Consider the following 13,438-nt stretch of genomic DNA (forward strand, 5'->3'; position numbering starts at 1 on the left):
GAACCTGGGCCTGAAAGAGACTTAGTATTTCCTCTTTTGTGCTGCAGTAGAAGAATATGCTTTGTGCATCTGCTGTTTAGTGATTCAGTTGTGCCTCCGCCGTTTAATGATTCATTTTTAACACGTGAACATTTTAGTGAAATTACCACTCTACAGATGATACTTAGATCAGGATTTCCTTTTTGTCTAACAGTCTGATAGAGATGGAGGGCGGATAAAAGTAATCTGTTTAGATTTAATCCTGATAAGACATGCAGTGTTTTCGTGCTGGTAGAAAGCTTGTAGTGAAATTTGTATTGTATGTGTATTTAGTTTCTATTACTGAAGAGCATGCCAGGTTCTTAATGTGACAGTTACAGTTTGTAATAATCTTAGGTGCTTTTGCCAGTCCTGGCTTTTTATGTGTTGTCATACACATTAAAAAAAAAAAAAAAAAAATTGCCATTTTGTATTCATCTTTAATCAAGATGATGTCCGTTAATACACATTTTTACTACTATTACTTACATTTTTCTTTCCTTAAACATAGTTTATAGCAGAATATACTACTGTAGTATGAATTTACACCATGGTTACTCCAGGTGATGAGCACCAAATATGAAAGCATAGGTTAGTGTCCTTTGGATACCTGGTATCTCAGTTTTCCACCAAGTCATTGACTTCTCACTGGTACATCATTCTCCCATGCATGAAAGGGCTTTGAGTACATTGTGCTGCAACAAATGGAGCGGCTGTGTGATTATTTCTCAGTGTATTTCTGAAGTGTTCATCTATTCTGGGCAGATGGGGGAAGTGTGGAAGGAAGAAGAGGAGGACCGTCCACTTCTGAAAGATTTCAGTACTGAAAGGGTGAGCTGTAAGCTCAGGGGATGTTGGGTTTTGGTCTTAGCTTGCTTTCAGCTGTGCCTTCCTACTCTGGGTTTAAAGTACCATTTGACTGAAGTAAGAAAGTAAGTGTGGGTGGGTGGGTTTGAAGCTCAGTTAACATCTAGGCTAAAGGTCTCTGGATCTGCAATATCCTGACTTAAAGCTTCAGTTAAGATGTGAGATATTCTTGGGGTGGTGATTTGGTCTGGTTGGACAGGCAGTAATTAGTGTCTTTACTCTGTGATCTGAAATGGGTGTGTATTTGTCTGAATTGTATTTCAAAATATTAGTTGTAGTTCTGTGAAATGTGAAATGGTCTCTTAGGCTGGTAATCAGTTTGTCACCGAGTGGAGGTAAACTAGCTTGCTTCCGCTGTTGATTCCAGTCTTTCAGCTTTCAATGGCCAGAAGCACTGCAGTATTCCCACGGGACTGTCAGCTTTCAAATTTATCAGATATTCGTAAATAGCCTATGACATATTTGATCTATTGGCCAAAAGGTGAAGCTGTTCAGCCCATCTTGCTTATTGGTGGTGCCACCAGCTGTGGCAGACATCAAAAAAAAAAATAAAAATGAGAGGATGGAGCAGATGGCCAAAGTTTCATCAATACTCTTCTGCAATAGAGATTCTTTTATAACAAAGAAGAATCTCGATTAAAATAACTTTGGGTTGTCTGGGGTTTTCAGTCTGCATGCTACGTTGTTGCATTGAAGAATAGTGTGTTACCTGTAATATGGACAACAAGTTCTCAAATGTGTTTTGTCAGAAGGACGTGTAGTTTTGCAGCATAGGTTGGTATTTCGGAACCTTGCAAATCGTTCACATGCTTTTCTACAGGTTTGCACTTTATTACTGGGTCCTTGCTGCAATATGTTGGAATATTAATGTTTATTTTAAATGCGTATCTTAATATTTATGCCTATGTTACAAAAGGGAGATTATTTGTGCAGTTCAGATCAGCTCTTACGTTGCACATTTGTAGAACCACTGGCGCATAGTACATTATTTACCTTTTTTAGGTGAATAGTAGAAATCATCATCACACTTCTAAAAAGTTAATCATAAAAATGACTGTACTTCTTTTAAAAGTTATTTATTATATGTCTACAGGATGGCTGTTGGTTTGTGGGTTTTTTAGGCTTTTTACCAAAATGCTGTATTAAACAGTTGAACCATTTTTAGCTATATAAAAGACAACACATGGCTGAAAATCTGAGGGGGAATGGAGATAAGTATTACATTTCTGTCTTAAACAGCTGCACATTCGTTTTCTTTTCAAACATTAACAAAGCCAACTTACACTTCATATGCCATGTTTTTGATTCTGTGAAATTGAAGAAGTGATTGCTTTTGGATTCTGCTAATATAAGGAAATATTGCATGATCACAGTCAGCGTTGCAATTGTTTTTAAGCAGGTGCTCAATCCATTTATGCTCCTTTCAAATAAAACCTAGCCCCTACTGTGTTTGAAGACATCAGCAATTGCCATTTCTTAGTAAGATTAAGGGAGAACTCTTGCTTGCAGTATGGTAGGAAGGGGAGCGGGGAAGAAACACAGTGCTACCTATTTGCTACCATATCATGTAAAGGGAACATGGATATTACACAAGGTCGTGGTGATAGAGAGGAGATCTGTGTTAACCCTTCAGGTGCTTCTCCGTTCCTCTTCTCACAGCAAATTTGTGCCTGAGGTTAAAACTAGGGCTGTTACCCTGGCAAATGTGGTCAGATTGTTTTGAGACAGTGTTGTAGATTTATTCCAAGGCTGTCTTACAAGAGCTATATAACGTGTTCGTGAGTGGAAAAAGCTCCCTGTTTTTTATGGTGGAAGCTGCGCTAACTGCAGTTCCATTATGGCTGTTACCATCATGGTGGTTTCGTTAAGGATGTGTATGTTTGAGAATCTTGAACTACTAGTAAATTTAAATCCATTGTTGCTGTGCAAAGCTGCAGACACTTACGTTAGTGAAGGTCTGAACTTAAATATGGATTTTCTAATACTGGGGTTGGCTACAGACAATTACTTATTATCGGTGGTGAAAATAATGGACAACATTATAGGAAATCTGCAGGGAGGCAGAGTCATGTTAGTACAACCCTAACAGCTTTGATAATACGTAAGATAGGCCTTGAATGTTGTTGAAAACTAAACAAACCTTGCTTGCTTATATATGCGTGCAACACTACCTGCAGTACACCAGCCACTGGAGTCTAATGGATATGATATGACAGCTGAAAAAATTGACAGAGGAAAAGGTTTTAAAGAAAAAAAATCAAAAAAACCTCTGGTTTAGTGTTCTGAAGAAAAGGATCAAATACCTCTGCCTTTACTGAAAGTTCAAGAGCTTTTAATTTACATCCTTAGAGATATGCCTTTGATCTTTTTTGATTTTGGAGGATCTGAGGTGTCATTTTTATGTTTATAGATGGGGAAAACATAAGACAGAAATAAATCTAAGAATTCCTTTACAGGTCACTTTTAAATATCTACCAGGTAGAATTGCTGTTCGAGAAGATGCTCATAGTTTGTGTTTGATGTGCATTTGCAGTGTCCATATATGGGATTTGGTTTTATGATAAGGAAGAATGCCAAAGAATTGCAGAGCTCATGAAAAAGTAAGTGATGGGTAAACAAGACTTCTTGTGCTTTTTTTATGTATGTATTTCTGTACATACATGCACATTATATTGCTAGGATGGTCATACCTTTTCTACTTTAAAGCTGTTTTTATAGACTTTGTTGCAAGTAAAATTGTCACACATCTGCATAATCAGAAATAAATTACTGTATTGCAATGCTTTTTCATAATTTGCTGCACAGCTTTCCAGCTACATCAGAATGTAACAGTTCATCTGATCTATTTCCTGATGACTCGGAAATTTGTTTTGAAGAATTGTATTCCTTGGGGTTTTAATATATTTTTTTAAGTTTGGGGAGGGGATTTTTTAGTGTTGCTGTTACTTTTTTTTTTTTTCCCTGTAGCAATGTAAGTGCAGGCTATCATGAAGGCTTACTGTAATAACACAATTTCTTTGGGTTTTATCCTGTTTCTACCTCAAGGCTGAACTCCTGCTTCCTCATTTATTAGCAATATGTACAAAATTCACTTTGTTTTTGGAATATGAAGTAAGATTTTGATTAGCTTTGAATTCGTTACTTTTATGCACATAATAATATTATTTCATACATGTTATACAAGTTTTAATTTTGCTATCAAGTCGGAGATTACAATTTCAAGCAGAACTGTATTCTCAGCTGTATTTTAATATAACAATATTATGGATAGTTTTTTTCACTGTCACGGCTTTCTTCACATGTCCAGGATGGACTGGGCTTGCTCCTCTGCTCTACCCTCTGGTTGGCCTAATGATGGGCTTGTTTGCAGTGATACGTTTCTTATGACCATATTCCGCATGGTTTTCATGTTTGTTTGGTGGAGGAAGGAGCTGAAGTCTTACAGATTTTTATCAACATATGCAATCTAAATTTTTTAGTTATAATGTGGAGGATATAGTAAAAGGGCCCAATAGGAACTGGCAGAGGTTGGATGTACGAATTGCCTACAGTATGTAAGTTTGGACATATCTTTGTGTCACAATTATTTTAAGGGGCAGGAGGAGGGATGGTGCAGAGCCAGGTCTTTGTCATCCCAAGAAAAGCCATGGGAGGTGGATACAGTCAAGCTGACAGCATTAAGTAGTAACAGAGCGTGATGCAAAGGCACTGTCAGTCCTGTGAAGCTCTCCTTTTCAGGTCATCTGCCCCAATCTTAACAGCTTCTGTAGCCAGAAGCGTGCTGAGGAAGTGACGTCAATTTTGATTGCCAAAGTTACCAAGTGCCCAAAAGCCCATTTATTGTGCCCTGCAGTACAAGTCTAAACAAGGCTCATCCTCACACATCTCAATCCATAGCAAAGTGCTTTAACTCTTCTACCACTATATTCCAGCTAGGATTTATTATAAAGTACTGGATGGGAAGGTAGTCATGTTTCCTCTCTATCTCTTTTTAAAATAATACCTGCTGCTTTTCATTTTGCAGTGACAAAACATTGTGAAACACAGACTGTGACAATGGTGGGGGGTTGTTTAGGGTTCTTTGTTGGTTTTGCTGTATATCCTACAGCTCTAAAATGAGTCAGTTGTGACCCAAGAAATAATTGATGGGAATGAATTTACAGAAATAAGCAATAAACCCTAGGAAACCCAGGTTTTTGACAGCTAATTTTAGTTAACTAGCTCAAGTTTCAGTTGGTGGTGATTAGGTACTCTCAAACTGGTAATTTACTACAATAAAAACTAGTTTTCAGAGGATTCATGCAATTGTAAACCACGTGTAGTGGTTTATAATAGCAGTGTTGCATATAGATAAAAGAATAGCCTGTCGCTCAGCCAATTGCCTGCATGTTTTAATTCCCAGCATTCTACAATAATACTAAAACAGCTGGGCCAGGAAATTGGTCATTTGCTACTTGTTAATGACTGATTTGTGTGTGTTTGCCATCCTCCACCAGAAGCAGAACTGAATAACACTATAAATTCCCTGCTCCTTCTGGGTGTAGAAATTGCGACTGCGTTACAGATATTTTAGTCTATGGCCTAGTGTATTCAGGATTGGAGAAAATTAATCTCTCACCTGGTCAAATTATGTGTTAATATAGGTCTTGATTTTAGTAGAGGTGGGGTTTTTTTTGTGTGTTCTAATGTAGTTGGGGGGAAAATGAAAATATTTTAGTTTTGATTAATTATTATAAAGTTGTGGTTAAACTTTTTGTATTTTAACTGGTTTTTTGTCTTGTATATTCTCCTCTCACCTCCAACTTTCAGCCTAACTCAGCAGGAACAATTCAAAGCACAGCAGGGCACAGGAACAGGAGTGTCTCCAATGATCATGAATTCTGCTAATAACAAAGAAGTGGATATCTTACGGATGCTTACCAAGGCCAAAGATGAGTATACCAAGGTGAGATTTGCTGTCTGTAAAAAGAGGACATTTCTTTTTGGTCATACTCTGATGCCAACTTGCTCACACTTTATGTTTTAAAAGGGTTGGGTTTGTTGTTTTTTTTTAAAATAGTTTTACTCAAAATGAAACTGATTTTGGACAGTGTGCTCTCTCATTTTGTGTAAAAGCAGCTTGTAGAAGAGTTTTGTCAGAATTTGCTAAAGATTGAAAAGAAATGAATGCCATCAATCATGTGTATGATTGATTATTAGTTGAATGCCAGGGGGTAAGAACAAGTATAAATTGGCTTTCATTTTGACCCTTAGAGCTCCTGTGCTTACTGCATATTGAGTAGCACCTGGAAGTTCTGTCCTCTTTCTGAGTGAAGTATTCAAACCTGTTAGTAGTTTCAGTGGTTTACACAAATAACTTCCTTCAAAGAAGAGCTTTGAGAGTGAAGTTACTGCTTCTAATTGTGGTTGTTAGCTACTTTCAGACACTAATGGACGGAAATGAAAAGGTTGAAATGTAGTATGATTTCAGCCCATGTGCTGCTTTGGTCTTCTGAGACTTCTAAATAAAGAAGTAACTAATGGACTAATAATGTTCTCTATTATTGAGCAATCAAAAACGTTTTACTTTGGGGAATAAAAATCTAATAATTTTAACTCGTCGTATATATGCTGCAAATTGTTACAGAGCCTGCAGGTTCCTGCTGCTGTTTGCTGTATTTCATGTGTTGGCACGCAGTAATAAAGCTCATAAGCGTTCTGAATCTAGAAATATATGTATCTTTAACAAGCAACTTAAAGAGAGAAAAAGTTATTTTTCTGAAATGTGGCTACTGATAAGATCCTCAGAAAGACAATAGCAAATTATTTGAATTAAGGTGAATGGTAGGCCTTTTTGTTGTGTTATAGATTCTTTTGAAGCTTAGGACTGTCATATTTTCTGTAATAGCGATTTAGTGTATTATAGTGGACAAACACCTCCAAAAAAACACTTCCAAAACCTGGTAACTTTTATATGTTTTAATACTGAATCAGTATCTAGTCTTAGCATAGAAGAGCGTGATTTGAGATATTATGAAACGTTTAAGCAGTTTCATTAAATGACCTTAAAATACTGTATATGGAAAACTGGAAAAATATCAGGCTGTCTTCAGATTATATGAGAAGGAGGTAATAAACCTAAAAAAGTTAACTTCCATTTCTACATGAGCACACAGAAAATCAAGATGAACGAGAGGAAATTCTAGAAGATCTGTTGTTTAAATAATAGTGGTTTTAATTTTTTCCCTGCAGATAAGATCTTTGGCAAATTTGCTTCGTACATAATCTTTCTGCATTTAAGGGATTGCTAAGGAAATAACATGAAAACTTCATCTGGAACACGAGTACAAAGAGTATCTGACCTCTTAAAAACTGGATATCTGTTTTCTCTTGTTTTGTTAGTAATATAAAATTAAGAAGGGTGTGATAAATAAAAGCAATGACAAGCATTTTTGTGTTTAATGGCAATATGTTTCAGAGCAGTCATGCTTTTTGGCTGCATTATTTTTTCTGCTTCCTTGCCAGTGTATGTCTTATGGCTTACAATGCTAATGTGCTGAAATCACATTCTGTGTGGTTTCAGAGTAGAGAGTGTTTCGAAGTGTTGGGAACTGTAGAATAAGAACATCGATTTTCAAAGCATCTAAGGAATTTTGCTCAATTTTTAAATCCTAGGATGAGATATTTTTTAAGTGTGTAACTAACTTTGAAGGATATATCTTATTCCCAAATAAGTTATACATTTAGAGGTTACATGAAAAATAAAATATGTAGCCTCCCCCCTCCTTTTTTTATTAAGTTGCTAAACAACTAAAGTATTTCTTGAAAAATATACTTCTAGTGCACACTTGCCTTCTGCTGATTTCTGGTAAGAAGAAGTGGTATTAGCAGGCCTCATAACGATAGCTAGGGAGATAAAGAGTTGGAGAACTGCTAGGGTACAGAACGAAGCAGGACGAAATGTTTTTCTTTTTAACCATTGTGCCTTGTCAAGTTCTGCTTTTAGCTCTGTGCTTCTATAGCATCTACCCATTTACTACACCATCTTTGATCTATTAACATCCTTTGGCTGGTTGATGTGCCCAAAATAACTGAAGCTTCTCTCTTCGTTACTAAGGACACACTACCATTTGATAAGAACATCGTTTCTGATAGCAAGCAAGCATGGCCTCTGGACCTCTGTTTCTGTTCTTTCACTGCTTCTTTCAGCAAAATGTTCGAATGGCACTTGCCCTGTCCAAAGAAGAATATAGTTTTTAAGTTTTCAGGTGCCTTAGCTTTTGATTTGTTAAATGTGTGAAAGACTTGATACTAGGCTCCAGGAGGCCTAGTTTTCCTGAAGGCACTGTGCCATACTTAACCTGGATGATGCAGAGTCTATGCTACTGTTCTTAAACAGTCTGAATCGGTTCTGTATGTCTCACTTAGGCAGGGTTCTGACTGGAAATCCTTGCTGCTACTACTCTTCTTTGAGATCGTTCTTGTCCTCCTCAGCTCCTCTCTTCTGTAGAGTACCTTCATGTCACTGTTCGTTAATGTCATCTTGTGGCTGCTTTACATCAGCTACATAGAAATCCTCAGTTGCTAGCACTTTTTAGCTCTGCACTCAAGCTCTGACAACTTCAAAGTTCTCTTCATCACTTTCAGCATAGACATCCATCTACAAAACTCTTCTAAGTTCCGTCAGGTCTTGGCTGACCTTCTTTCCTTGTATCAGACCTTCTAGGATCTCCTTCTTATACTTGACAGATCTTTGCAGCTCACAAGTCGCAAAGTGAGGATTTTGCTCCAGAACATGAGATCGAGATGTGACGTGGTATTTTCTTCAGAACTGCAATATTGAGGTACCATGCCTGTCCATTATCAGTTTCCTTTGACAATGTCCTATTCAACTTGAGCTTCATATTGTACAGGTAGACTATGAAATCTCAACATAGAGCAGTTGTTTGCCTCAAATGTCTCTGACTATACCAAACTTGCCTAAAACATCCTTAGTGCTGGTCTTGTTCTTTTTTAATTTATGTTCATCACATATGTCTGTCTGTTTGTTTTTGGTTTTTTTTCTTCAGTGTTGCTTAGCCTTTCTTTCACTTAACCTTATGTCATTTTGATTCCTTATGCACCTTTTGTAGGAGCATAGCTTTGAACAAGACTCATGACTAAAGGACAGGCCTGTGAAGCCAGATGTAGTAATCGTCATGTGTTGTAGCTGATGAGTACTGTTCTGATTCTATCACTGAAGAGCATGGTGACATTTCTTTCATGCAGCTTTTTGCTGTTTGATGATGATGCTATCTGATACCTTCTTTACCTGTCCACCTGACAGTTGCTTAAAATGTCATGCTGGTGCTCCTACTTCACTCATCAGCAAGGCCATGCTAACCATCTGACAAAATGACCTTGTATTCTGAGCTGCAGTAGTTACAGATTCCTTTAAAATGATCACAAGCTTTTTGTCTCTTCAGTAGACTTCCCTGTATTTGATAGCAGCCTACTAGCCATCTTATCAAATCATGGGAATGATACCAAGTCAGGTCAATGTCATTCTCTATAGGCTTTTGTGTATTGTGCTGTTCATTTTGCTGAGGGATTTGGTCTGAAAAACGCTCATATAGTGATAACTCTGTTAAACTCTACTCCTTCTCACCTCATTTTTATATGCTTAGTTCTGTGATCATGCAGGGTATGACAGTGGAATCGAAGGTACTCACAGTTTCTGAAGAACTCGGTCTATTAAAACACCCTAGAGAAAGAGGGGTATTATTTAAATTCTGCAGATTTCATTGTGAAATATACAAGAGTATGTTACCCATCATGTTAAAGAAAAGAATATAAATCATAGAGTGGTTTGGGTTGGAAGAAACCTTTAAAGATCATCTAGTCCAGCCCCTTGCTGCAGGCAGGGACATCTTTCACAAGATTGGGTTGCTCAAAGCCCCATCCAGCCTGACCTTGAACACTTCCAATGATGGGGCATCCACAGCTTCTCTGGGCAACCAGGTCTGGTGTCTCACCACCCTCACAGTAAAGAATTTCTTCCAAATATCTAATCTAAATCTTCCCTCTTTCAGTTTAAAACTGTTACCCTTTGTCCTATCGCTACACTCCCTGATAAAGAGTCCCTCCCCATCTTTCCTGGAGGCCCACTTTAGGTACTGGAAGGCTGCTCTAAGGTCTCCCCCAAGCCTTCTCTTCTCCAGGCTGAACAACCCCAACTCTCTCAGCCTGTCTTCACAGGAGAGGTGCTCCAGCCCTCTGATAACCTTCATGGCCTTCCGCTGGACCTGCTCCAACAAGTCCATGTCCTTCTGGGGGCTCCAGAGCTGGATGCAGTACTCCAGTTTTACAGAGCAGCCCTGGAACCAGTGTATCTTTGGTTACTGTTGCAATAGATGTCAGAAATGGATTACATTATCAGTTTTGTGTATTTGGGGGTGAGGGTTATTTTCTCACTTAACACATTTGAATCCTAAGGAGTTTGTCTTGGAATGTTCTGGAAAGGACACTGATAATTTCATAATTGCACAGTAGTGGCTCTGCTGTGTGTCCGTTTGGCAGTCTGTCCAGTCCAGAGTTCTGTCCTCGGTAATACACAAGACTGGGCTCTTTGGAGGAAAGAATGAGAAGCTGAAAATGGTCATTCCTTACCCTAACCTTTAGTCCTGCAGCATAAAATTTAGAGCCCATCAAGTTCAGGTAATTAACTATTATTGTTTTTTAATTTGTTAATTAACTATATTCTTGTCAGACAAGATTAACTTTTTATTAGATGATTCTTTAAAAAAATTTTTCCATTTTCTTGGTTTCAATTGTATTGTGTGACAGTGACTTCCAGTATACTGTTTTCTTTTCTAATGACAATAGTATTCCTTGTATACTCAATGCTTTTTTATTTTCATTTATGATGTTCTTATTTTTTGTACAATGTCAATAAGACATCGTATTCACCGTTTCTATTTATTATTTCTCTCTCATTTGGCATTTTCTGTGCACTTTTTCTGAATTAAATCACGTCTTCTCTCTTCATACGTCAGTCATTCCATGTGCCTGATCACTTTTAGTCATATGTCTCTGCCCATCTTTTTAGAAATATGGTTATTAATCCTGTCGTATTTAATAAGGAAACATACTGATTCCACAAATTTGATTAAATCTTCAGTTATTTTTCTGTGCAGGTATACCTCCTATGCATCCCCCAAGTTCCCACAACGTGGAATAATTTTGTAAAAGAGCTTGAGTTATAATTCTAGTTTTTAGCAAAAAGCATTTAAAACATTCTTTATGGGCACATTAATCCTTCATGTATCAAAACTACTTCTAGGAGCCTACTGATGCAGGAAGAGCATGTCTCTTGCTTGGTTTCTAAGGTGCTTTTTAAAAATTATTTTATGTTTTTTTTCAGTAAGTGAAAAGCAGAAGATGAAGAACTGAGATTTAAATTAGGTGGAAGCCTCATACTCAGGAAATCTTGGAATCAAGTGTTTATTTTTACATATGCTTTGTGGTTTTAGAAAATTAGGTTGCAGTTGTTACAGTTCTTTCAATAGCGTAACATTTCATTATCAGTGCTGCAACTAGCGTTTTTGGTTATTGAGTACCTGGCTATGTCTGTATTTTTCTGCAGTGGAGCAGTAAAGGAAAAGATACTGTCACACTTAACTAAAAAATACTTATTTTCTGTTGCAGTGTAAGACCTGCTCAGAGCCAAAACAAATAACCAGCTCCTCTGCAATCTATAACAACCCCAACTTAATCAAACCAATTCCAGTGAAGCCTAGTGAAAATCAGCATCAGCGAATATCTCAGCAAAACAAGGTAAAATCTTTTGTGTGTTTTCTGACTAGTGCTACTGTAATCAACTAACTGTGTAGGACTATTTACTCGAGTCAGAAGGCCAGTGCAAGAATTTGAGGTGGAACTGCTGTAAGGAATGATTTTAATGCAAAACTAATCTGTTTTATAAAAAGCTCCCCAACCGCCACCATATGATGTGGGAGCATGTAAATTGCAGGCATACTATCCTGATGCAATGGCAAAATACTAGTATTTCAAATTTCAGATGCTGTTGTGATCGTACTTTTTGAGTTGGTTTTTTTTTTTTAGGTGAATTCAGTCAATCTAAGTAAAGAAAAGTCTCTTGATATATCTTCAAGCTAAATCACGCTGCAAAAGCCTGAAAGCTGAATTCAGCTGTGATAGGGAGATGCCCAAGAAGTTGCCCTACTTCATACATGGGGAGATTTCTATCTCTTACTAATATTGTACTGATGGCTGAAAGGGAAGATGCTCTTTGATGGTATTTAAAGTGAAGCCACTGCTATCTCTCAGATTCACTGATTTTTCTCCCACATTAGCAGCTTGACAACTGTCTTCTTGCCCTTCCTATGTGACAAAACTATTAAAAATCCTCTTGGGAGAAAAGAGCATAGCAGTTTTCTCAGCTTTTCCTTGAATACTGCTGGCTAAATATTGTCACCATTTAATGTAACTTAAGCATGAGGGGACTATGTTTACTTTTTTCCTCTGTTCCCTCACAGAATGTGGATCCTGAACCACAGCACTTGTCTTTGACGGCACTGTTTGGAAAACAAGAAAAGCCAGATGTCTCAGAACCACCACTTAATAAACAGCATCAAGAGAATCTTCCTGTCAGGCAGGGCGTGGTACGCTCACTGTCCTACGAAGAACCTAGCAGGCATTCGCCCTCTGCAGAGAAACAGCTTTGCCCTGCCATTCAGAAGCTTATGGTGCGTGGGACAGACCTTCATCCGCTTGCTGAGTTTCCTGAGAACCGGCTCTGTGAAAATGGCAATATCCACCCTGGGGGTGAGACTTTCACAGGACTCTTCCAGCCTGTGACTTCTCATGGTATCGCAACATCTCATGTAGTTCAGGATACTGCTGGCACTCAGAGCTTATTGCAGAAATTACAGAGTCAGTCGGGGTCAGTGACTAAAATGGACCCCAGCGCAACAGCATCTGTGAACTCAACAGCTTCTGTGTTCAGCAGGACTCCTGCTGCTGTTGGAGCACCAGCAGCAACAGTAAATAATATGAGCCAGCCGCCTTTGGTATATTTCAATGGTTCCCTACCAGGCCAGACTTTGGAGTCTCAGACACTTGGTAAAGAACAATCCAAACTTCCTAGACAGCCACTTTCTCTCTCTGGCAATCAAGCAGCCAATTCTGGGGTGATTTCACCTCAGGAGTTACTGAAAAAACTCCAGATAGTGCAACAAGAACAACAGTTGCACGTATCCAGCAGACCAACCTTGGCAGCTAAGTTTCCTGTTGTTACTCAGAATACCAATACGCTGAAACCACTGGATTCCTGGATAGAAAAGGCACCGGGTACAGAAAAACAGAGCGCTCTCTTTCAGGTAAATGGGAAACTTCAACCTTTATTTTAAATAAATAAATAAAAATCTAGCAATCTTTTGAATTTAGTTTTTTGTAAGGTTAGTCTTTGTTTCATTTTGGCCAGTGTATTCTTGCTACTATCTTACCACATGTTGCACATAATTCACTTTGCAAACCGAATCCCTTAATTCTGGTAATTGGGACCCTAAAAGTC

The 13,438-nt window shown here is 38.0% G+C and overlaps 1 protein-coding gene across 1 annotated transcript in view; it reads left to right on the plus strand.

Moving 5' to 3' along the window:
* The window catches only part of DCP1B (decapping mRNA 1B), a 44,212-nt gene that overhangs the window by 21,847 nt on the left and 8,927 nt on the right, over positions 1-13,438 (plus strand). Inside the window, exons 4-7 of the mRNA XM_074162088.1 lie at positions 3,419-3,485; positions 5,695-5,830; positions 11,551-11,679; positions 12,402-13,244. Of these exons, the coding sequence (XP_074018189.1) occupies positions 3,419-3,485; positions 5,695-5,830; positions 11,551-11,679; positions 12,402-13,244 (1,175 nt within the window). The remainder of the gene's footprint in view (positions 1-3,418; positions 3,486-5,694; positions 5,831-11,550; positions 11,680-12,401; positions 13,245-13,438) is intronic.

The sequence above is a fragment of the Numenius arquata genome, chromosome 2, assembly GCF_964106895.1.
Source record: "Numenius arquata chromosome 2, bNumArq3.hap1.1, whole genome shotgun sequence".
Lineage (NCBI taxonomy): Eukaryota > Metazoa > Chordata > Aves > Charadriiformes > Scolopacidae > Numenius > Numenius arquata.